Source organism: Drosophila albomicans, chromosome 2L, assembly GCF_009650485.2.
Source record: "Drosophila albomicans strain 15112-1751.03 chromosome 2L, ASM965048v2, whole genome shotgun sequence".
Lineage (NCBI taxonomy): Eukaryota > Metazoa > Arthropoda > Insecta > Diptera > Drosophilidae > Drosophila > Drosophila albomicans.
In genome coordinates this window covers 3151025-3175656 of record NC_047628.2, presented here as the reverse complement: position 1 = coordinate 3175656, position 24632 = coordinate 3151025, and the positions used below count along the sequence as shown (strand labels likewise).

The 24632-nt window shown below is 38.5% G+C and overlaps 5 protein-coding genes and 1 long non-coding RNA gene across 10 annotated transcripts; 4 read left to right on the top strand and 2 right to left on the bottom strand.

The window, feature by feature from the left end:
* Positions 1 to 91: 91 nt before the first annotated feature.
* Positions 92 to 9742, top strand: LOC117563726 (putative leucine-rich repeat-containing protein DDB_G0290503). 4 transcript variants are annotated; one of them, XM_034242191.2, is made up of 11 exons: positions 92 to 364; positions 432 to 554; positions 639 to 982; positions 1058 to 1953; positions 2054 to 2209; positions 4160 to 8474; positions 8545 to 8686; positions 8744 to 8784; positions 8843 to 8960; positions 9018 to 9508; positions 9574 to 9742. In XM_034242191.2, the coding sequence occupies exons 1-11, from the start codon at positions 232 to 234 to the stop codon at positions 9718 to 9720; spliced, it is 6906 nt and encodes a 2301-aa protein (XP_034098082.1). In that variant the 5' UTR covers positions 92 to 231; the 3' UTR covers positions 9721 to 9742. The 4 variants fall into 4 exon arrangements, with proteins under 4 accessions (XP_034098082.1, XP_034098081.1, XP_034098083.1 ...); XM_034242190.2 differs by having other exon boundaries at positions 93 to 364; positions 8545 to 8784; XM_034242192.2 differs by lacking the exon at positions 2054 to 2209 and having other exon boundaries at positions 93 to 364; positions 8545 to 8784.
* A 189-nt stretch (positions 9743 to 9931) lies between these two features.
* Positions 9932 to 11736, top strand: LOC117563731 (polyglutamine-repeat protein pqn-41). 2 transcript variants are annotated; one of them, XM_034242210.2, is made up of 4 exons: positions 9932 to 10042; positions 10299 to 10390; positions 10467 to 10565; positions 10650 to 11736. In XM_034242210.2, the coding sequence occupies exons 1-4, from the start codon at positions 10025 to 10027 to the stop codon at positions 11338 to 11340; spliced, it is 900 nt and encodes a 299-aa protein (XP_034098101.1). In that variant the 5' UTR covers positions 9932 to 10024; the 3' UTR covers positions 11341 to 11736. The 2 variants fall into 2 exon arrangements, with proteins under 2 accessions (XP_034098101.1, XP_034098102.1); XM_034242211.2 differs by lacking the exon at positions 10467 to 10565 and having other exon boundaries at positions 10650 to 11578.
* A 512-nt stretch (positions 11737 to 12248) lies between these two features.
* Positions 12249 to 13508, top strand: LOC117563732 (lysosomal thioesterase PPT2 homolog). The gene is made up of 6 exons (XM_034242212.2): positions 12249 to 12380; positions 12501 to 12600; positions 12661 to 12702; positions 12772 to 12879; positions 12946 to 13219; positions 13310 to 13508. Exons 1-6 carry the CDS (start codon positions 12249 to 12251, stop codon positions 13506 to 13508), a joined length of 855 nt encoding a protein of 284 aa, XP_034098103.1.
* LOC117563735 (uncharacterized) lies at positions 12461 to 13805 on the bottom strand. Its single transcript, XR_004571711.2, has 5 exons — positions 13788 to 13805; positions 13467 to 13632; positions 13121 to 13407; positions 12634 to 12707; positions 12461 to 12554 (listed from the first exon to the last, which is right to left on the bottom strand). It is a non-coding gene; the product is annotated as an uncharacterized LOC117563735 (long non-coding RNA).
* Positions 13806 to 14149: 344 nt separating this feature from the next.
* LOC117563730 (double-strand break repair protein MRE11) lies at positions 14150 to 16576 on the top strand. The gene is made up of 6 exons (XM_052002503.1): positions 14150 to 14191; positions 14254 to 14492; positions 14548 to 15589; positions 15646 to 15806; positions 15865 to 16177; positions 16242 to 16576. The coding sequence occupies exons 2-6, from the start codon at positions 14266 to 14268 to the stop codon at positions 16338 to 16340; spliced, it is 1842 nt and encodes a 613-aa protein (XP_051858463.1). The 5' UTR covers positions 14150 to 14191; positions 14254 to 14265; the 3' UTR covers positions 16341 to 16576.
* Positions 16577 to 16585: 9 nt separating this feature from the next.
* On the bottom strand, positions 16586 to 17851 carry LOC117563522 (uncharacterized). The gene is made up of 2 exons (XM_034241900.2): positions 17109 to 17851; positions 16586 to 17048 (listed from the first exon to the last, which is right to left on the bottom strand). The coding sequence occupies exons 1-2, from the start codon at positions 17843 to 17845 to the stop codon at positions 16928 to 16930; spliced, it is 858 nt and encodes a 285-aa protein (XP_034097791.1). The 5' UTR covers positions 17846 to 17851; the 3' UTR covers positions 16586 to 16927.
* Between the last annotated feature and the right edge of the window lie 6781 nt (positions 17852 to 24632).

Below are 24632 nucleotides of genomic sequence, written 5' to 3'. Positions count from 1 at the left end.
CAATGTGTAAAGCAGCAGGCGTCCACAGTGAATGTCAAATCTCGGTTGTTCGATAGCAGGCAATTCTTTTGTCTGTGTTTTATCGATATTACCACGACGCTGGTTTTATGTTGATTGTCGCGTTTGAAGAAGAAGCAGCGCGAAAGCGGCATTTGTTCGAATTAACTGTAGAAAAGTCAATGTAAAATCGAAATTCTTCATGTTAACAAGTATTGTCCTGTTTTGTAAAATATGTCCACTAAAAGCGCTATTCAAGTCTGCATTAAGGTGCGTCCATGTGAGCCGGAGCTGCCTACATTATGGCAAGTGAAGGACAAACGAGCCATTCAACCATTGGACAGCCAAGCAGATCCCTGTGTTTTCGGTGAGCAACACACACTTACAAAAGAAAAACAACAAACAATAAATATGGCCGTAAACAATATTTGCAGATTATGTGTACGATCAGGGCTCCAATAACCAAGAAGTTTTCGATGGCATGGCAAAACATATCGTCGAAGCCTGTGTGAGAGGCTTCAATGGCACTATTTTCGCCTATGGCCAAACATCTTCTGGTAAGTTGTGTATATTATTTTTAGCCTAAATTATTTATACTATGAGTTTGACCCACTTTGTTCACATTGTTATTGCCTTGACAGGAAAAACCTATACAATGATGGGAGACCAGCAGAATCCAGGCGTAATGGTCTTGGCTGCCAAGGAGATCTTCAATCAGATCACCAATCATAGTGATCGGGATTTCTTGCTTCGTGTGGGATACATCGAGATCTACAACGAAAAGATCTATGATTTACTCAACAAGAAAAATCAAGATCTTAAAATATTTGAAAGCAATGGCATGGTGAATGTAAATTGCGAGGAATGCATTATAACCAGCGAGGATGACTTACTGCAGTTCCTCTGCTTGGGTAACAAAGAGCGCACTGTCGGTGAGACGAACATGAATGAACGTTCCAGTCGATCGCATGCCATATTTCGCATAGTACGATACTCATAATTATTAACTCAACATAATTGTATTCGTGACATTCACATTTATAACATTATTTTCTTTAAGATCATTGAATCCCGCAAAGCCGATCGCAGTGACGACGATGCTGTGATTCAGAGCATACTGAACCTCGTGGATCTAGCTGGCTCTGAACGAGCCGATCAGACTGGTGCAAGGGGTGCTCGGTTAAAAGAGGGAAGTCATATTAACAAAAGCCTTCACTTCTTAAGCAATGTGATTAAAAGTCTGGCTGAGAACGAAGATAATAAATATGTTAGTTATCGGGACTCGAAACTGACTCGCATTCTGCAGGCTTCGCTTGGAGGCAACGCATTCACATCCATAATTTGCACCATTCGCCCATCAATAATGGAGGAATCGCAATCCACATTAAATTTTGCAATGCGTGCGAAGAAAATCCATCTAAAGCCACAATTAAATGAAATTGTATCGGATGCGACAATGATGAAACGCTTAGAGCGTGAGATAAAGTTACTTAAAGATCGATTAGCCGAAGAGCAAGCGAAAAATGAAAGTCAGATTAAAGTAAGGCTCTTAGAGCAGAGAATTAAGACCGATACGCTCAAGATTATTACAAGCAATACAATTACTGATCGCAATAAAAATCGACGACGTACATGGTGTCCAGCGTCATCGAATCTGGAGGAAACGTCCACAGGCTCTCAAGAAATCCCAGTAGCTATTGGGTCGAATAAGCCCCATGCCAGTATAAAACACTCAAATTTACCGAAGCCCAGCTTCTATCCTACAACTAACCGTCCAACCCAAAGAGCTTTAGCCGGGTCCAAAACTATAAACATTATGAAATCCCTGGAAGTCGAAGGAGAAACTATGTCTGTCGAACCCAACTTTGAGCAGGCAACTCATCAGCTCACCGCAGATCACTCCAGAATGAGAACAATTACTCTAACTCCAACCTTAGCTCAAATGGGGGCAAAAGGGTGAGTACAGATTCATCTATAAAAATATTCATTCACATTTATACAATTACATTCACCCATTCATTCATATACATTCGTCAACTTAAATATGCAAATGTAGTAGAGAATTGCTTGAACGCAAGCTTGTGGAGCTGGAAGCCTTCACAAAAATAGAGCAACAGATTAATACAGAATGGGACGAGCTAAATGAAAAGTTATCTACGGCAACAGCTCGAGTTGATGAACTGCAGACAGAGAGACAAAATTTGTTGCAGCGGTGAGTTCAGAAAGATATTTTAAGGAACCGTTGGTACCAAGTCAGGCCATTAAAAAAGGAACCTGTCCCATTCACCGTTCTTTGATTCAAACATATCTATTCGAGAATATATCTTCAAAATTGTTATGTGCGCTAAACAAAGTTTTTACAACTGACTGTATATATAGAACTACTAATTACAGTTCCGTAATTAATGTTACTCAAACCATACTCAGATATATTTTCATTATTGGATTTATTCCCCCTATCTTCATTATACTAACTTTTGTATCTGGTTCTGTATCTGAACTTTATATTTTTTAGAATCTATACAAAATCCTCTTCTGCTGTTCGGCTTTCGTGGTCTAAATTAACATTCGATTATTCGCCCTTCAATCACAGTAGACTTTTACTTACAAATTTTCCCTTCCTTTCTGATCGTAGAACCATGATTGGGACATATATAATCCTTTCAGCTCAAATGAATCCATATTCATTTTTGGATTCGATTTGGAAATACTAGAAACTTCACCTTTGTCTTGCCCTACTACCTTAAATATTATTTGTGTATTCAATGTTCAAATAATTTTAATTATTATTTCATCACAAATGAAGACAATTTTTTTTTTCTATTTTCCGTACTCATTTCATATATTGAGCGATCTTATTAGCTCTGTGTTTCCAATCCTATTGTAATTTTTGGATTTCAAAGACCCATTAATTAATCGTTTTTAAGCTTAAAATACAATTTACCAGTACCTTTAAAATTGCCCAAAATTTTATGTCAAAAATTGAGCAGTTGCCTTAAGCAATTGTGTTTTACGAATCATTTATCATTTTATGCCGGCCGGCAATTTGAAAATGTAAAATTCACCACTGCAGATGAAAAAGCACTTCGTGGTGATCTTGTTGAGATTCTCTTCTAATATGCTATGTGTTCACGATGCGTTGTCATTCCGACTCATTTGTGCAAAGTTACGACGCGTGAGAGAGAGAGAGCGACGCACACGAAGTGAATATCAAAATAAAACAGAAAGATAAACAAAGTGTTTTTTGTATAGGAAAAAATCGCAGTAAAACCCAGTATTTGTTGTTGCGGTTGTTGTGATAGCACTGGAATATTAGTATGGGTGTTGTGATCGAGTTTGCGAATGGAAATCGACTCTCGGCAATACCACTACCGATCAACATAACGATCTTAAATGGCAGCAACGTTGTCGATAAGCAAAAGTTATTTCCAATCAACCAGCTTGAATGACGTCTTAGCCGCAACAGCACTGTGTCGATTAAAATTGTGTATTGTGAACGGCAGACGAACATTGAACTGCGTTCCGTTTCAACGAGCTCAGGGCTCGTCTGACGTCGTTATTGAAGACGACGTAACTCTGATGTAACTCTCACTCCCAACTAAATTAGGCCATACAGCCGCCAAAGCGTGTGAGTAAAAATACCAATGCATCAACAAATCGCATGTACATATGTATAGTTTGTATATGTTGTATATGGGTGCAGGGCTCAACAGCAATTGGAATTGGGAATGCTGTCGTTTGATTATCTGGAGGCAACAGCTGCAGCTTCTATTTTTAGGGCGCTCGCTATAATTGTCAAAATACTGGTCTGGGAGAAATTGGACCCCAATGCAACGGGTGACTACATTCAATATGCAGTATGTTTTAAGGAGTATTGTTGAAAAACACTTTGATAAAATTAATTTACGAGCCGATTACGACGAAAAGCAATGATATATTAGTATAAAGTATGAAGCGTACGATTGGCAGGTAGTTTCAAGTGTTTGATAAAGTAGTAAATAATTTTTATGTATTTATGCATTTACTATAAATTCAATTAATAAAAGCAACTGCAATTATTTGTAGTTATAGTTATCAAACCTGCTACACGATACACATTATATTATTTCATTGTGTACTTGATAAGTTACAATTTATAATTAATAATTATAATCACTTTTAGTTCGGAAGACTTACAAGCCCAAGTCGATGATCTGAGGAAGTCCAAGGAGGAAGCCGATAAAAAAATTGCAAGTTACGAAGAGCAACTAAAAACGCTAAAGGCAACCGCGGAAAGATTGGACATGGAGAATCGTGCTGCCGTCGAGCTGGAGTTTGAATTTACAAGTCATAAGTCAAAATCAAAACTAAGAGAAAATGAATTGCTTACGGCGTTGTCGGAAAAGGACAGTACCATCGAAAATCTGCAAAAGTCGCTAAATGATCTGTCGAGTGAGGTACTCCGGAACAGCAAAGATGATCATATGCGTTCCATTTGCCCGGCTCTGGAAACTAGCTGCGAACTGATCTGTCGCAAATGTGTAGATTTGGAACGCCTATTAGAGGAATATAACAATAAGCCCAACGACAAAAATGGTGCTGTTGCAATTGATTGTGAATGTGAACAGTTGAGAGCAGATATCGCCAACACTCGTGCTCAGCTTGAAGGCGTTCAGAATGCCTATAAGCAAATAACCAGTGATGTGGCTGAGAAGACGGAGTTGTGCGATCGTCTAAGCCGTAATGTTATCTCTGCAGAGGAGGCCAAGTTTACGCTGCAAGGAAAATGTGATGATCTCGAGCAAGCGCAGCTTCGTCATGAGGAGCTTATAAAGATAATGCAAGATGAATATGACAAGATTCAGCAGAAGTACAACGCTTTACAACACGATTATGAGATATTGGAACGCACTGCTAGTTCTACAGAAGAAGAGCACAAGATGTTGCAGACTGAGAATGAAAGTTTGCAGAGGGAAATCAGTACATTAAAACAATGTGTTGAGGAAATGCAATTGAAACTTCTAGAAACAACTGTCTCCGATGTTCACGAAGCTCTTGTACAGCAGCTTAAGACGAGCAATGAGGAGCTCATGGCGAACTTGGCCAATATGGAGACCAAATATTGCGACTTGCAGGGAGAATACGATGATCTTTCCAATCAGCTTGTTGATAGTGTGCAAGACGGTGATAGTTTGCGAGAACAGTTCACTGCGCTGCAGGAGACTCTGAAAAAGACGCCATTGGAGACAGATCGATTGCATGCACACATTGAACAACTAGAGAAAGAAGTTAATGAAAAAAATCAGCTTTTGGAAGCCACCGAAAGCACAATAAATGAGATGCGCGAACAGATGACAAATCTGCAGTCTGAGTTGTTGGAGAAATCTGTGATAGTAAACAAAGTGGAGGACTATCAACGTCAGATCGAGTCGCTCGAGAAACAACATGCCGAAATGACGATGGTCTGCGAAGAGCTGCAGGAGAAGGTTAAAGAGACCACTATTAACGATAGTTTGTCAAAGAGCACAACTACTATGATTGCGCCTGATATTGATTTTGAGCAGGAGCAAGAAATTGGTATTCTCAAGGAAAGGCTCGCCCAATTGAATGGCGAACTCAAACAGTTGCAGACTGAAATTAAAAAACAATTAATTGTGGTTCAACAAAAGGATGAACTTATTGAAACGATGCAATTGGAGATGCAGGAGCTAAATGAGCGTTGTTTATCCATGGATGTGCAGATAGTAGAACTTCGTTCGAATGTTCAACAACAGCAACAACTGCTTGATCTGCAGGCTACCAAATTGGCAGCCGATGCCAATCGAATTGATCAGTTACAGGAATCCAATGCAAAGCTAACAGAGCGTAGCATTAAAGCAGAGGAAACGCTAGAGGAACGTCTCAATCTGGCCGCGGACATTGATAGCTCGAAAGCAGAATACGAAAAGCATCTTCAGCATTTGCAATTGACACTGGACACTGCCAGGGTGGAATTCGCTAAACAGGAGAAGATAAATAAGGATGAACTTGATAATGCCAATTTAGAGTTTTTGCAAAAGATTGAGGTAAGCGAGAGTAGATACCGAGAGAACCTCCATAAATACAATACCGAATGGGAAGATCGATTACAAAAACTCAATTCCGAAGGTGAAGCTAAATTGTTGGCTGTTAATGCAGAAATTGCTGCTGAAAGGGAACAATTTATTCAAGAAAAACACGAACTGGAATCACTCTATGATGAGAGTAAGAAAACCATTGTGGAGCTGCAAGATAAGTTAAGCTTCATGGTGGAAGACAATGAGAAAGTAAAAGCATACGCAGACTTCGAAATATTGTCTAATGAAAAGCTTACAAATCTGCATGAAAAATATGAAAGACAACTTAAAGATTTCGAGCAATTAAAACTAAACTTAGACAGCTTAGAACTGGAAAAGAACGCGCTACAAGCTGTTGTGGATGATAACAAACAAATCATTCAGCGTTTGTCTCAAGAACTTGAATCTGAACAAAATGTGCGACAAATCGAAACAAGCAAATTGAACCGTGAATTAGAGAATGCCATAGAAGCTAATAGTAAAGCAAAGTCTGAGTACAGCGAACAATTAGAAACATACACTGAAAAAATTAGCGATCTCCAAGAAGAATTGAGACAGGCGAACCTAATGGCCAGCGACATTGAGAAACTTAATTTAGAACGGCAGCAAATACAAGAAGTTTTAGCTAAGACAAAGGAGCACAATATGTTTTTGGAAAAGAAAGCAGACGAACTTGAAAGCGCATTATTATTGGCTCAGAATGAAGTAACGACACATAGAACGCAGTTGGAGAGCTTGCAATCGAAACTAGATTATACTCAGGAAGCAAAGAATAACTTTAGTTCCGCGGAGGCCGCATATACTCAAAAGCTACATGAACTAGAAAAAGAAATGTCGGAGCAGGCACATCAATACAATCGCAAAATAGAGGAATTGATAAGTTCAGAGGCCGAACTTAACTTCAAGATGGAAGCATTGCTAAAGAGAAAGCTCGAGCTAGAGGCTTCGAACGACAAACTGGCCGCTTCGCAAGAGCTCTTGAATCAGGAACGTGAACATAACGCGAATTTGCAACAAAGCAACGATCAGTTGAAGTCGCAGCTAAAGGCTAAGCAAACTGAGTGGAACACCCTACAGCAAAAGCTGCAACAGCAAGAGACGCAACTAAATATTAAGCAAACTGAATTCAACATTTTGCAAAAAAGCGCAGATGTGACAAATTCGCAGCTACTTACATTGAAGCAGACTCTTCATCAAGCTGAGTCGCAACTTGAACTCAAACAGACCGATTGTGATACATTACAGCAGTCCTTGCAAGAAGCAACGTCTCTGTTAGACAGTAAGCAGACCGAATTTGATGCAGTACAGCTGACTATAAAGCAAATGTCAGAGGATAACAAAGAGGCCCATGATTCGTTGGAACAAGCAGAGTCGCAACTTAAAACAAAGCAGGCCGAATGTAATGCATTGAAAGAGTCCTTGCAACAAGCAGCTTGTGAATTAGAAACTAAACAAGCTGCCTTCGATGCGTTGCAGATGTCTTTCAAGGATCTGCAGTGTAAGTTAGAAACCAAACAAGCGGCTGACTGTTCGTTACAACAAGTAGAATCAGAACTCAAAGCGAAGCAAGCGGAATGTAGTTCTCTGCAGCAGTCATTGCAACAAGCAACTTCTCTGTTAGACAGTAAGCAAGCCGAATTCGATGCAGTGCAGCTGACTATAAAGCAAATGTCAGAGGATAACAAAGAGGCCCATGATTCGTTGGAACAAGCAGAGTCGCAACTTAAAACAAAGCAGGCCGAATGTAATGCATTGAAAGAGTCCTTGCAACAAGCAACTTGTGAATTAGAAACTAAACAAGCTGCCTTCGATGCGTTGCAGATGTCTTTCAAGGATCTGCAATGTAAGTTAGAAGCCAAACATGCGGCTGACTGTTCGTTGCAACAAGTAGAGTCAGAACTCAAGGCGAAGCAAGCGGAATGTAGTTCTCTGCAGCAGTCATTGCAACAAGCAGCGTCTCAGCTACAGAATAAGCAAGATGCCCTCGATGCATTGCAGCTAACTTTAAATCAAACGCAGCTTCAGTTAGATTCTAAGCAAGAGGCCCATACTGCTGTGCAGACAGCTGAGTCACAAATCAAAGCGAAGCAAGCGGAATGTAATTCTCTGCATAATTTCTTACAAGAATCAAGAAGCAACTTGCATCAAGTAGAGTCTCAACTTAAAGCAAAGCAGGCTGAATGTAATTCTCTGCAACAATCTTTGCAAAAAGCAGTGTCTCAGCTAGACTCTAAACAAGCTGCATTAGATGCTTCATTGCGACAATCAGATTTGCAGCTCAAAGCTAAGCAGACTGACTGCGATTCATTGCAACAGACCGTGCAAGAGCTTAAAGCCCAACTGGCGGCAAGTGAGGAAATGGTCCTCAGAGCTAAAGAGTTACAAATAGAATTTGATAAGCTGGTAAGCCTATTGTTATACACTGAAATATATACTGAAATTGTCTAACTAATCCATCATACGGTAATTACAGAAATCTAATCAAAATAGTTTACAAGCTGAACGAGAACGTTTGGATGCAACCATTTCTAGTTTATTGGAGGACAAACGCAATTTGGAGGAAAAACTTTGCAGTACAAATGAGATTGTGCAGAAATTGGAGATGGATTTAAAAAGTAAATCAAATTGCAGTAATATTTCGTTTGATTCAACTACATCAAATACTTCACCAGCTCCTCGAAAGAGTTTGGATCGGGATCATCATATACCGCGGGTAAGTTCTCTGATTTGAAATTATAAGAAAGAACATTAAACTTTGATATGCTCCATAGAAATCGTTAATCTCTGAGTCGGAGGTGCGCAGAAATAGGCGGATTAGTACTCACGACGAGCGACGTCAGTCATATTGGAATGATTCCCGACACGTAGCCTGTATGACAGATCCTGTGGGTAAGTTCCATATATGAAATATGCAACGACTGGTTAAGCTAATAATATTTTATGCAGATACCAACTGTAATTGCACGGAACTCGATCGCAAGTTGAAAGAATGCCAATTTGAGCTGTTCGTAAGGGAGAGCAAAGTGACCGCACTGAGCATCGAGCTGAAAAATCATCCGTTGAAAGAAGAAAATGCTCAATTGAAGAAGCGCCTACAGGAAGAGCAGCAAAAGTCGCGAGATGAAATTAAGCGAATGAAGAGTAAGAACTCCGATCTTATGAGTAAAGTTAACGCATTCTCCGCATCTGCTGCCATCTCGTCTAGCGGTAATTGCGCTGCGATTCCACTTCAAAAGCTAACGAGTGTTGAGACTCAAACAGAGTCCGACTTAGTGGTGGAGCTCAAAAAGACAACAGAGAAATTAAACGACTGTATCCAGGTGTGTCGACATCGCTACAATCATATAAAGGATCTGGAAGAGAGATTAAAACAGAATGAAAATAGCGATACTTCCAATATTTCTTCCCAGACAATCGGTCAAATTAATTTGCTTAAGGTAGGCACCCAGCATAAAATACTCTTTAGATATATTTTCGATTCTATTTTCTTCTTCCTTTTCAGTCCAAATTGGAGATACAGAAAAAGGAGATAGCTACGCTCACCAATAAATATGAATACGCCAAAAAGGCGCTAAAATTGCGAAAGGATGAGATAGAAGAATTGCGCAAAGGCGCTGGCACAGCCGTAACAGCAGCATGTTCTAAATAATAAATAGTTTTCCTTAGTATTACTATGTTTAGTGATTATTTGTATAGTATTTCAACAGTTGTTTACTTGTACTCAATATAATAATTTCAACGTTAAGTGTTCTATTTATAGTGAGCGTTGTTTTTATTTCTAATTCGATATCTTATCGTGATGGATTTTAATCGATATTTCTTGTTTCGATAAATTTGATATAAATATTTGGCACGTAGCGTCGCAGTGTTGCATTATCGTCCGTTTATCGACAAGCCACCACGGTCGTATTAAATTTTATATTAAAAAAAAATTAATTTTGATTAAGTTGGCCATGAATTCGGCAACAAAGGTATGTTAAATGCAATTATAAACAACGGGGGTGTCCTTATCAAAGTAACGTAATATAGTGGGTCAATGAAATCGTGCAGTAGAATGGCGGCTCTGTCTTGTCATTTTGTCTCACTCCTTCGGCTGCGAGTGGAAGCAAAAAATTGTTTGTTTCATGAGGGGAAAGGGCGCGTTTGTTTTGAATTTGCAACGCACGCGAATCCAAACAAACCGCCAGTTGCCACGATAAGCCTAATATGATTTTCATCTGTACGTAGGTTGGGGAGATTTTTACAGCCGCGGGACAAGCGTTCAGCAAGCTGGGAGACTTGACTATGCAATTGCATCCAAATGCGGAATCACCAAGTGGGTAAGTGCTCGATATCTTTTTTTAGTTATTTAGAAACGTTGATATGCATTGATTTCGTGTTCCCTCGCTATCGCAGCAAATGGACAGACGAGGAAATTGACATGTTGCACTCGTCCATAATGCGCTTCTCGGACGATCTGAGCAAAATCAGTTTAAGCATTAAAACGCGCACAGTGTAAGTCGAGTTACATAGCGAGAGAACATGATTACGTCAAACAAACAACATTAATCGAATCTCTTCCTTTGTTTCCATTTGCAGCTCTCAAATACGACAGGCGCTGAAGAAAAAGGCTTTTGAGGATGCTGGCATACCGGCCAAACAAGTGCCCGTGCAGCAGGTGCAACACGTCATTCAAACAGTGCAGCAATTGCCAGTTGTTCAGCAACAACAGCAGCAGCAGCCGCACGTATTCAAGTCACACATAATACAGCAGCCAACGAAACAAATTGTACTACAGCCACAGACAACAACGACAACAACAACCGTGACAATCAAACAATTTCAGCAAATGCAGCAGCAGAAAGCCGCCGCCTTGGCTGCCGCACAACAGGCAGCGGCAGCCGCGGCTGCATCCTCCAATGCCAACACGCCTACCATTACAGAGAACATCATCATACAGCAGCCCACATCAACTACGGCAGTGCAAGCTCAGCAAGCTCACACTGTTGTTGTAACATCTGCGGCGACACAGCAGCAGCAAATTATTGTACCTGCCCCAACAACAGTTATATCATCCAGTGCAACTGTTGGAGCTGTTGTTGTGGCTGACGACGTTGTGAGCACTACCTCGAATCCATCATCGACTGCAAGTGCGAGTCTCAAGTGTGGCCCGGATGTCTCGATGACACTGAATCGCATTAATCTCCAGGAAAATGAGGTAGACGTCGAAGAATGTTTGCCCGCGGAGGTTGTCAAGCTTGATTTTGTTAGCGAGGAGGTGGCAGGGTGAAATTTGTTGCCGGCCAATGGTGAAGCGTCGCTTGATCTAGTTGACGATTTCTATTACTAGATTTAATGTTAAAAAAAACAGCTTCAGAATTACATTCAAGTAAACTCTTTCATATATTTTACACCACACTAGCCTAAACTGTTAAGCGTTGTCATATTTGATACACACAAAACGCAAAAAAAAAACCCCTGAATTGTAACGAATTGTAAAAAGTCAATACAAAATTTAACTGACACACGTTGATTGGCTCAGTTAGTCTTATTAATAGGTGAGACACAAAACATTTAGATACAATCGTTAGGCTCACTTAAAACTTAATTTAAGACGATATTCAATAGTTTAAAGAACATAACAAAAGTGTAAGTTCAAAATAAATAAAAAAAAACAATAATACTATATCAGGTAATTTATGTTTTAGCAAAATTCAATAGAAAAAATATTCAGAGGAATTCAATTATTAAATGTATTTAAGTTATTTTTAATTGTAGTTTCTGAGGTTCACATTACGCTTAACATGTTTGTAATAGAAGTGTAACAATTTTATAGTTCAGATTTTATTAACTTATTTACTTATCCGTAATCATAGTTCTGTAGAGGTAAAAAGTGACATTGGCATTGTAATGTATGTAAATAATGTATAGGCTATTAGCCAAGTTAATTCCATCGAAAGAGTATATTGGCTGTTTCGACGACCAGCATACCTTTCCTGTTTTACTCCTAACTTTACAGCATTGCAATATATTTAATAGTATTGCTCCACAGATGCTTAACAGATGTTACCGATGTTTTTAATACATCGATATCATTCAATGTTGGTATCGATGCCTTCCTATCTACTCAAAATATGCAAAAAGTATTTGGTTCAACAATTGTTTACTTGTTTGTTTATTTTTGTTTTTGAGGTCAAAATGTGGATTAGAAGTTTTCTAATTTTATGCTTAAATTTTATTGGAGCAAATGCATACAAGCCAGTGGTAATACTTCATGGAATTCTGTCTGGTGCTGAATCCATGACACTTTTAGTGCGACATATCGAAAAGGTATTATATACGACATGAAAGCGAATCATCCTTTGTTATTGTTTATTTTTATTGCGATGCGGTCAAAGTCAAACTGATGTCAATGATGGATTTCCCGAATTTTGATTGCATTTATTGCAGCTGCATCCCGGTACAGTTGTGTACAATTGCGATAAATTCGATGGTTGGTACAGCCTGGAGAATGATTGGTGGCAAGTTGAGCAGTTTAGAGACTATATAGGTATGTTAACATATATTTGACTATTTTTATTACCTTAATAATATATACTAAATTATCAAGATCAAATTGGAAGACTGCATCCTGAGGGTATAATTGTGTTAGGTGAGCTGTGAATGCATTAACTTTTTGGTTACCGAGTATAAATATCGAAATGTTTAACTTTGTTTGAAGGATATTCGCAAGGCGGACTCTTAGCAAGGGCGGCGATCCAAAGTCTACCGAATCACAATGTGAAAACGTTCATTTCGTTATCATCACCACAGGCAGGCCAATACGGAAGTATGTAACGATTATGAGATTATGAATATAGAATATGAATAAGCTTTTCTATTAATCTGTTTACAGCAAGTTTCTTGCATCTCATATTTCCGGATCTAGCAGCGATAACTGCCTTTGAACTATTTTATTCTAAGGTCGGACAACATACATCTATTGGTGGATATTGGAATGACCCACGTAGGCAGTCGCTATACATGAAGTATAGCGAATTCTTGCCGTTAATTAACAATGAAAAGATTACCTCAAATTCAACGTCATTCAAAATGGGAATGGTGCGCCTGGATAAGCTTGTCCTGATTGGTGGTCCTAATGATGGTGTAATAACTCCTTGGCAATCGAGGTACAACATAACGTTACTGTTAACTTATAATTGAACTTAAGAATCGAACACTTTTTATAATATTTATGTATATTATTTGCGATCTTTTAGTCATTTTAGTTACTTCAATGACTCATTGGACGTGGTTCCTTTTAATAAGCGAAAAATATTTATGGATGATTCGATCGGTCTGAAAACCTTGCTGGAAGCTGAAAAATTAATAATTATTGTAAAGCCATTTGTACATCATCTTTCGTGGCATACAAACCGAAAAGTAATCAATCAAGTTATAATGCCTTACTTGGATTAAACATGCGTTTGTTTGGCCATGGTGCGAGATGGAGGCTGTGATTGGAATAATGGATTTTTCACTTTTTAACTGATTTGTGCATATTTACATACATATTTATGCTATGTACAAAGTGAACAATTATCTGAAATTAATAATATGTGTAATAAGAATAATAGATTATACATTACTTTTTTATCGAATCAAATATAGAACAATTAATAAACATTTAGAAATTACAAAATGAAACAACAATCAAATAATACGCTTCTATGTATTATTATTATATTATATATTTACGTTGCATTTCTTCAGTTAGTTTTTTTTTAATTATGTTGCTATCGATATGCTATCGATATTTACACTTAAAAACTATTATCGACGATGCTCAGCTTGACTTATCGCTTAGAACAAGCACAACTGTTTTTCATACCCGGAGCTTAAAACGGTCATGGGTATAATGGGTTCCACACCCAAAATATTATAAAATATAGTAAGGGGTTTTGCTTAGACTATTATTCTAAAACTTTAGAAATAGATGATTTGATTAACCAATAATAACATCTTAATATAATATATAAAATAATTGTATATTAATAATTCGAAATAATAGATACTGGGTATTTCGCAGTCGGAAAGCTTTATTTGCAATTTACTTCTTGATATATCGATAGATGCAACGCTGGGGACCCGCGTACTGAGTTGTAAAATTGATAATATGTTTGCGGCTTCGACGCAAGTAATTTAATTTTGTTTACTTGTACAGTGAAAAACAGAAATGGCAGACGGCAACAACACTGACAAAGATGCAGAGAATGTGATACGCATAATGGTTGCGACTGACAACCATTTGGGTTACTGCGAGAAGGACGCTGTGCGTGGTGAGGATAGTTTCATTGCATTTGAGGAAATACTTCAGATGGCTGTAGATGAAGATGTGGATATGATTCTACTGGGTGGTGATTTGTTCCACGATGCAGTTCCTAGTCAAAATGCATTCCACAAGTAAGTGAGAGATGGTTGGATGGAATGGTATATTTGATACTTGAGTCTCTTGTAGATGCATTGAATTATTGAGGCGCTATACGTTCGGAGATAAACCAGTCTCCTTGGAGATATTAAGTGATCAGTCGTCTTCATTCCATAATGCTGTCAATCAATCGGTGAATTACGAAGATCCAAATCTAAACATCGCCATACCAGTCTTCTCCATACACGGCAATCATGACGATCCAAGTGGCTTTGGACGTCTTAGCTCTTTGGATTTGTTGAGCACAACGGGACTGGTGAATTACTTTGGGCGTTGGACAGATCTTACCAAAGTGGAGATTAGTCCCATTTTAATACGGAAAGGCGAAAGCAAATTGGGACTCTACGGACTGAGTCATATACACGATGCCCGTTTGGCGCGTCTTTTTAAGGATTTTCAAGTCGTCATCAATGGGCCCAACGAGGTCGACGAAGAATGGTTTCATCTGATGGTCATTCATCAGAACCGTGCTGATCGTGGGCCTAAGAACTACATTCCCGAGGAGGCATTACCTTCGTTCTTACATTTAGTTATCTGGGGACACGAACACGATTGTCGCATCGATCCAGAGTTAAATGTGCTGCGCGATTTCTATGTATCCCAGCCTGGATCATCAGTGGCCACATCGTTATCTGAAGGCGAAGCCAAAAGAAAACATGTTGGCATTTTAGAGATATACAAAACGAAGTTCCATCTTACACCTTTGCCACTGAAAACAGTGCGCCCATTTGTCTTTGATTCTGTTATCCTCACAGATTGGGCAGATAGACTAAATTTGGGCGATGGCGACGCATCTACGAAAGTATATAACTTCGCAAAGGAACGCGTTGAGGCAATGATTGAACAAGCCCGTCAATCCTTAACGGGTCACCCAAAGCAGCCCTTGGAACCTTTGATACGACTGCGTCTACTTTATACCGAAGAATCGCACATGTTCAACACTATACGCTTCAGTCAAATGTTTGTTACACGTGTGGCCAATCCTTCTGATGTTGTTAAGTTCGAAAGACTCGTCAAGCGTATAAAGAGCGATAAGATTAGTGTTGACAAAGAAGCGATGCAACGGGCGATGGTGCGCACTTATAAATAATTTAAATACATTGCTTTCATATAGGTTTCTCTTTTCAGGAGGTGGATAATACAACGCGGGTCGAGCAGCTGGTGGATAATTATTTCGAGGAAGCCAAAGCAAAGAACCCACTTAAGCTGATACACTCGAAAGCATTGGCGGAAATCACCTATCGTTTGGTAGACCACAAGGATAATAACGCAGCTGACAATATTTTCAAGTTAGTCCATTGTTGACGAACAACAAAACCATCAACGTCTAATTGAAAATATTTGCAGATATTACAATGAAAGAGCTGTTGAGCATTTAATGGAAACTTTGCCAGATGATGAGAACATCGATGAAGAATTATCAAAATTTAGGCACCGCTACAGTGCCGATGATATATTGAAAGCATTGGATACATCAGGTCCTAACCGAAATGTTTCAACGTCTCTAACTAGCTCTACGCTAAAGATAGAGAATAATGCTGACCTAACAGAGTCAAACACACGTGGAGGAGCACGAGGACGAGGTGCACGTGGACGTGGACGCGGTCGTGCTACAGCAAGCGGTGCTACAACAACCAGTCGACCATCCGATACATCAAGTGTAAGCTGCATTATACACAGTGTACAGATTGATTTTATTAGACTTTAATGTTGTTGCTTTATAGCGCATTTCGGATAAACAACAAACTCTACTGGGCGCCGTCAACAGTGGACGCAGTGCCAAGGTTATGTCATATGTAATATCTGATGATGATAGCGATTAATTCATATGCTTGAAGCACATTTTGATATTTTTATAAAAAATGGTCTTAAGAAAGATTAAATTTTGGTAATATTACACAATGAAATTATAATGTTCAATTCAATTCCAGTGAAAAGAAAGAACACTATAATCCTTTAATAGAATTCTCTAATGAGTTTGTCCTAATTTTATTGGGGCTTTTTGTATTAAATTCCTGAATTGTAATTTAGAGCAAATATTTCTAAACTGTGTTTGGACATAAGTATGTAATAATGCAGAAGTGTTTAATATTCATTGTTTGAAGGAGTTGAACAAGTTCAACTGGAGTTTTAAATTATTGCTTTGGATATCTACAACAATAAGGTAATTGATGATGATGTGTAGGCTGCACCATTAATTGTCTAAATTTACACTATTTCTTAAAGCTATGATATACATAGATAAGGCGCCAGTCTGGACACAACGCAATGTAGTTGAAGGTTTTAAGCTCGCTGCAATCGGTCCAGCTCGGTTCGGCTTGTTCTTTGGTAGTCTAGCTGCATTTGCTTTGCACATATCAATACACACACACCCGCAGTTGCACAGGCAACTCGGACGGAAGCTATTGGTCTACTGCTGATGATACTCGTAGTAGTAGCGATATGGATCAACCGAGGAGCTTCCACCGGCAGCCGTTACCCCTACATTCGAATTTGCTTTGGATACTGGTCGAATGACGTATGTGTTGCGCCTGAAAGAGTTGATTTTATAAATATATATTATGCCAGTCATTAAGCACGATTGATCTCACCTGTTGTGCTCCCCAGCATGTACCTGGAAACTGGTTTCTTCGCTGTGATCGTGGGAGAACAGTTTCTTAAGTGCTATAATACCAGCGATCGTCAGTGCAACTTTGCTGATGACCAGCGCCTTGCCAGCAATTGCTGCCAGCGCCTTGAGGCCCAATGGCCCTGCGATTCCCATCGCAGTTAGCAATGCAGCAATCACGTACTTTATGTGTCCACCATCTTTCTTACTCTTCTTTTTCTTATGACCGTGCCCACGACCAACGCCGCCTTCGACGCCCATGTCCAGATCCATGTCGAACTTCAGCGCATGGGTACGCATTAGTTTGTCGGCCTTGGAGAGCAGAGCGCGGTCAAGGGGCGAAAGACTACCGAATTGCCTGGCATCTGTGAGAGAAGATATTATGCTATCGGATTCGCTGACGTTCTGCTTCTCCAAAACCAAGCCATCCACGATTTTAATCGAGTCCTGGTCCAGAGCTCGTGACAAAGCATACAGCGCCTTCTGTTTCAGGCAGCCGATGAAGTCGTTCCTTTCTTGACAATCATCATAGACGCGACGCACCAGCGCCAGCTCTGGCCCCAATCCCCAATCGTTGGCAGGAATATCAGCCTCTGGAGTCGTAGGCTCAGCTATGCTGCTGTGTCTGCGTCGTCGCTGGATTTGGCTAGCTGCGGCATCTACAAAATCTCCAATGCTGACGGTGCACGCCAGGAGTAACAACCACTCGAGACGCGACATTCTATTGTCTATATGTATTCCGTTGATAATCCACTATCCACGATGCACGATCTACGATCCGCAATGCTGCCAAGCGTCAACGATATTTGGATGCTACTGCAGCGAAATCGCTGTACGCCCGTGGCTTTTATAAATTGCGATCCATGGATGACCACATTGCACTTCTGAGCACTCAGATGGAAACAATTGGCGTGCGCCAATAAGATGCGATGTGTCTGCCGCGGTGCTGAGGGACTGCAACAGCGGCTGCCACTGTTTGTTGCACCAATTAAAATTAGCCATATTTTGGCCTTCTCTTTAATCGTCTTTATGGCTCTGACATGTTTTCATTAGCTACTCACCCATGGCTTGGATGCTGATGCTTATTCAGCTAAACAGTTGTTCGCTTTGGTGCAATCCCTCTAGCTCTCTTTATGTTTAAAAGACTTTTCCATTTCTTTAGCTGCACACGATGGTCGAGACTTCGTGTAAAATGGTAATAGGTTAAATTTGGTATATAATATGTCTCCCACAAATTCTCGATTAATTTGTTATATTTATTTTTAAATTAAGGTTGATACCAACCTGTATTATTGTTGTCTTTTATTAAATGTTTTCAATTAAGCTTAATATGTGTGTCATTTCTTAAGAAACTCGGATTATTATTTGAGGTATATATAAAAAAAAAAAATTCAACAATAAAATTAATAGATATTTTTGTATTCAACATTGCTTAATTGAACACTCATAAGGATATTTGGAGTTAAAAATTCGACGGGTTGATAAATTCAAAATTAATTAAAAAATTGTGGTGGAAAAAGTTTTTTTTTCTGACATATTAAAATGCCATTCTTAAATTAAGAATTGTCCGAAATGAGATTAGTAGAACTATCTCAATCAAATAAGTAAATAACCATGGCCAACGGCTGGATCCGTTGTCTACTCATAAATTAAAACGGTAATTAGAAAAAATATTAAGATTTACGAGTATAAGTATGTGCATACATATACATACATATGAATATTAGTTTGAGGCATGTGTGTAATACTTGGCCAGTCTCAATGAAGGTGTAAATGCCCCCCAACAAGAGTATCCAATGCATTTTTATGATGCGTGTCATAAAGTAATTCAGCCCCCGTCTGAAGTTGTGGCTAAAGTAGCCTCCATTTGTTTGTGAGGACTGATGCTGTTTAAGTATAAATTGATTAGGCGGACTGCTGATTTCAAATCGCAGTGAGCTCGTTGCGCATTTGGTGCACTGGCCCACTGGGTGAAATTGAGTTGAATACAGTTAAGAAATTTTCTTTTCGCTGTTGAAACGCTTGAGAAACTATCGCATGAGCCTTGGCAATGCAATGCAGCGCGACAACGAAAGCAGTCTGTGGTAGGGGATAGAATTGTGTCTCATGTTTGTTGACAATTTCTTTTAAATTTCATTTTGTCTACACTTTCAACAATCTCTTACACATTTAATATATATCATCAACAAATCTCGAAATAATTTCACTGATTCTAAGTGGGAAAGTTGATACAAGTAAACATCGAGGATATCCTCTTCATCGGCACACAAAATTAAAAATATTTGATGTTGATATTAGGAATATAAAATCAACAATATGAAATTAACTGCATTTATTCTTAATTGGGTGCTAATTACCCAAGAATTTAAAAAATTTAAACCTATACTTTAAAAAGACATATAAAATAATTCTACCAATTTCATCAACTTAATAACGTCCAAAAGCATTTTCATACTCTCTACCCGAAGGATATTTTATTTTGTGCCTGCAGAAAATGTTTGTATGTAACAGTAGAAGGAAGTATCTCCGACTCCATAAAGTATATATTTTCGTGACCAGCGTCAACAGGAGGGACGATGTAGCCATGTGTGAAACACTGTACCTCAGTGACTTAAAGAGATAGAGCTATAACTTTATTTCGCCATCATTTGTTATGCTTAACTGCAGATTAAGACCGCCCCTGCAAATCGATAAAAATTTAATTTTGGCACATGCAATAATACCCATAGTATTTAAGATTTCTGAATTTGGTTTAAGCGATACTTTTGTATGGTCTAAAACCGCTACTTACTACGGGTCTTAGCTGTTTTGGCTGAAAATCTGTCATACTATGGTGTAATTTGAGTGTAGTACTATATAAATATACGAAATAAAGCCTTTGGCATATTTGTAGTATTTTTCAGTATAATAATTCGGTATATTTTAAATATTATTAGCTTTGCTTTTATTTATAATGGGTAGCGGGTATCACTTTCTTATTTATTTTAGATATTTTGGTAGTTTAAATTATAGTATTGACAAAAAAACAAATCTTATAGGGTTTTATATAATAATTAATATAACGTAATTAATATAACTTACAACAAAAGTATAGGACACAAATGTATTTATTTTTGTAAATAAATAACTATCATAAGTTTATGTTGTAAGAAATAGTATAATAAAGATTCGTAAAAGTGTTTAGAATTTAAATTTTGCTATTTATGAAACAAATTTTCAGTTCTGAAGTTCAAGACAAAATAAAAATAACAACAAAATTGGTTCAATCTTTGTTATTCAAAAGTCAACCAATTTTGCAGAACTTTTAAATTCAAGAAACAATTTTCCAGCAGAGTCCTGCTTGCCGCAGTGAATAGAGATTCACTCAAAGTCAATCAAAATATCTATGTATGTTTGTCGAAACGTCATTAAAAAAGCAACTTGTATAGTATGTACTTATCATACAATACAATATATGTACCACATTATATGTAGTACATATATACCATACCTAGAGTAGACATCAACTCATGTGGCTGCCACACGCACACACGAAATCCTGTGTTCAAGAGGGCGTAAATAATTTAATACATCAAGAAAATTGGAAATGAAAGTTTCTTTGTTTTGGCTTGGCCGCAGATAACTTTTAGTTTCGTTACTCGCCTAGAGGGGGACATGAGGAGGGCTGAAAGAGGTAAGGGAAAACAATTGTGCGATTTATTTGCACACTTATCGAGTGTGGAGCTGCTTATTCTTCATCGTCTTTCGTTTTTCTCATCATCATCATCATCGTCATCGTCAGCATCATTATCATCATTGAGCTCTTATCGTCAATAATCATCATATGCTCAAATTTTTGGTCGCTTAATTGGAAAATTGTTGTTGTTTCTATTCTATATTGTGGCTATGGCTGTGGCTGCGGAGTGCGCATTACGCCTGAGCGATTGAAAGATTGGATAGCTGGATGATTGGATGATTGGTTGGTCATCCGAGAGCTTTCCCTCTTACTCTCCGGCTTTGAGTGTGTTTGATTGATGACTCTCACGACTGGACACAGACATCATTTTGTGGCATTGTTATAATAATAGTTGCCGTGCAGCAATATCATTGGCATACCTCACAGCTTTTCGATATCTAATATTGGATTTGGGTGTTTTAAGGGGAGGTCACGACAAGGCACGGCCCAGCACAGTTCAGTATGCGATTGCGCAAACTTGAGTTTGGGGGTGGAATATCAATTCATATTTCGTCATATTTCATAACATTACCTCCTCTTACAGTACATAGTAGCTTGTGGGCGGCACCCAAATAAAGGCATTCCAAAATGGCGCCATAGCTCCTTGCTGGATACCATTGAAGTTATCGGCAAGGTGACTGGACTCACCTGCAGCTCACATTTGGATTACGGAAAATAGGTTTATCAAAAGAAGTCGAAACCACACAGAAAATCTCTGCGGCAGTTTGATAGCTACACATAAAATCATCGAGTTCTTCGTTTGCCCGTATCTCGTATCTGCGTCATGTTTGCACCTTTTATTCTGGCGAACACATAGATACATACTACAAATATATTTATCTGTAGTATGTTTGAGTATATAGACAAAGAAAGAAACGGGATTGCCGCAGACGACTTTGTTCTATCTCTTTAGCTGCGGTTCGTTTGGTTCGCTGTCTCCCATTTTCTCAATTTCTCAGAAATGCTGGCAAAACTTTTCACATTTTAAATTTGTTGGATTGCAGCAAGCTCGGGCTAAGAATTCCTGGCCACGCCCCATTTTTTCCTGTTTTTTTTTTGTTTTGGTTTCAACGTGTTGCACACAGTTAAGTCGAGGGTTGTTATATTTACTTAGTACTAAGTCTTTACACTGTAAAGTAAATTTACACTACAAAGTAAATTTTAATTCTTAGGTGAATTAATATAGAATACTAAAATATAAAAATTTAATTTTATTAATTCAACTATCGACAACGTTGACAAAATGAGGCATACTTTTAAGTGCTGAAAAAATATGTCGCTGACTTCCTAAAAGTAGGCTACATTATTTATAAGACATTCGTGCATGTAAATCACAAAAAGAAGTTTTAAGTTTTAAATTAAAAAAAAAACAAAAATATTCTGAAGATCAAAGTTATTTCATAGGAATTCAAACGTTACAGACTGCAAAAATACAAGTTTTCCATTTAATTGTGCTCAGACACCATCGTTCTTCAGATGAGGTTGTGAATTTTTAAGGTGTTTTATTTTTGTGGCTGATAAGTTTGATAGGTGGGTGTCCTGTTGTGGTTGCCATTGGGTCCTTAACTTCTCCTTCTTCCCTCCAACGACTGAGCACTTTTGCAGCTAGTTGCAGTTGAAACTTTTGAGTGGCAGCTGCGGTTAGTGGCTGGCTTTGCTTGCAGTTGTTATGGAAATCAAATTTTACATTTTTCCAGGTGGTAAATGAGAAATTTTAAGGGCTCGATTACTTAAGAAATCCAAAGTTATGTAGTAGTTAATCCTTAAAGTCAAGTGTAACAATATTTCATTGGATTTGGGACAACAAATCCAGTTTTTTTGCAAATACAAGCAAAAATATAATTTTGTTGCCACACATACCTTACAAACAGACATATAGTCCCCCATACATCTACATATCGTAACGTATTTATGGCATGCCGGCACGTACGCGATATATTGCAACCCAATCGTGGGGATTCATGGAAGAGGGAAGAGAGAAGGTTGGGGGAGTTGGCAACGCTTTTATTTATTTGCTAAACTTCGTTATATCGCACAAGGACCAAAAAGGAAGCACAACAGAGGACGACGCCATGTTGAATGGTCGATGGTTTGGGTTTAGATCTGGGTAAGGATCTGATTGAGGGTCTGGGGTTGTCTTTGGGGGTGTTGGTCTCATAAAAGCACAGCGCGTAGAGGCAGAGAAAGCGTGCCAGAGCGAGAGCTAAAACACCCAGTCATGTTGCACCAGAGTCGTGTACTTTGTGTTTGTTATGCTTGTCAAGCAGTTTGTATACGCGAAAGGGGCCTGCATAAGGGCAGGATTGTAGAACTGGGATGTCTAACGATATGTCGATTTTGATATCTTTGGGTGTTATCGTTAAATGTTTGCACGAGGGGCGGCGAGACGTTACAATGTGCCATGTTGATTATGGTTTCAATTTTGGTATTTACTTTTCATTTTATTTGATGCCCATAAAAATCCCCAATTCAGCATCGGCATCGTCATCAGAGCAGTCAGAGCAGGCAGGCTGGGTGAAAAGTACTGCAGACTAGACATCTTTGGTATGCCTTCCATATACATATACTGGATGTGGCCTAACACTTGCCCCAATTTACTGTCAGTCGGGTCATCTGACTTTTAAATTACTATCCCAAATGTGTCAAGATCATTATACTTGCGATGATTCCACGAAGCCTTGTCTGGTTTAGTGCCAAATTTTAATGATGCTTCCTCTACATGACACACGAGCATATCTTGGCTTTTTGACAAGGGTTCTACCTGTTGCCCCAACTGTTCAACTGCTCGTCATATGTCATAATTATAGCTGCAGCAGAATGGTGATTCCTTCCTGGCATTCATCTGAGCAGGCTGTGCTCCTAACTGCTGGTCAACTCCTGATAATTGACTAAAACTTTGCCGGCGGCTGATGAAGTCTAGACGAAAGAGTTAGATTTCGAAAGTTTTGACAGTTGACATTTGATTGGTATAGAAATTATGTGGAATGTGAGTAAAAGACTAAAGTTCAGTCACTAATCAAAAACTGATGCACATATCTGTAATCAGACAGTTTATAATTATATTAATTATATTATATTTATACTCAATTATTATCAGTTTTTCTTTTTAAATGCGCAGATAATCTTATATAATAATTATGATCTTTCTTTCTTAATATGTTGGCATTGTTTTGCAGTAGATACATACATAAAAACCTGTTAGGCATTTGGGGTTATTTTCAGTATTAACTAAAAGAAATACAATTTCAAATACAAGGCAATTTTATTTAATGCGAGTCTTCACAATTTATTTGAGTATTTAAATAAAGTGTGCTCCCTTGGATGTGATTTTTGTTTAAAAAAGTCTGGCTATGAGTATTTGCTTATGTTCGATTACGTCGCCCTGATTTGAACGGAATATTCAAAATGGATAATCATCAAAGGAACTAATAAGAGGAGTTTTTACGACACAAATAATCATAGTGATTTATATGTTTTCTACGCACACTACAACTTTGCTGTAACTTAATTTATTTAGATTATTTATCGATTAGTATTTTCGATAAAGTGTTCAATTTATATTCCATGATTTTACAACAATTATTGTTAACCAATTGACAAGATGCTGCGAAACAAACCGTTATGGGTCATAAAAATTCAATTAGGCCAAAAGACAACGAGTCAAAAACGGATGTCTATGCATGACGAGCAGGAAGAAGGGGAGAACGAAAAGCAAGTTGCAGTCTTCAGATAAACTCCAGAGATGATCAAGCGGCTTGGGGGGGGGGGGGCGGAAGATGTTGTGGTGTCTGG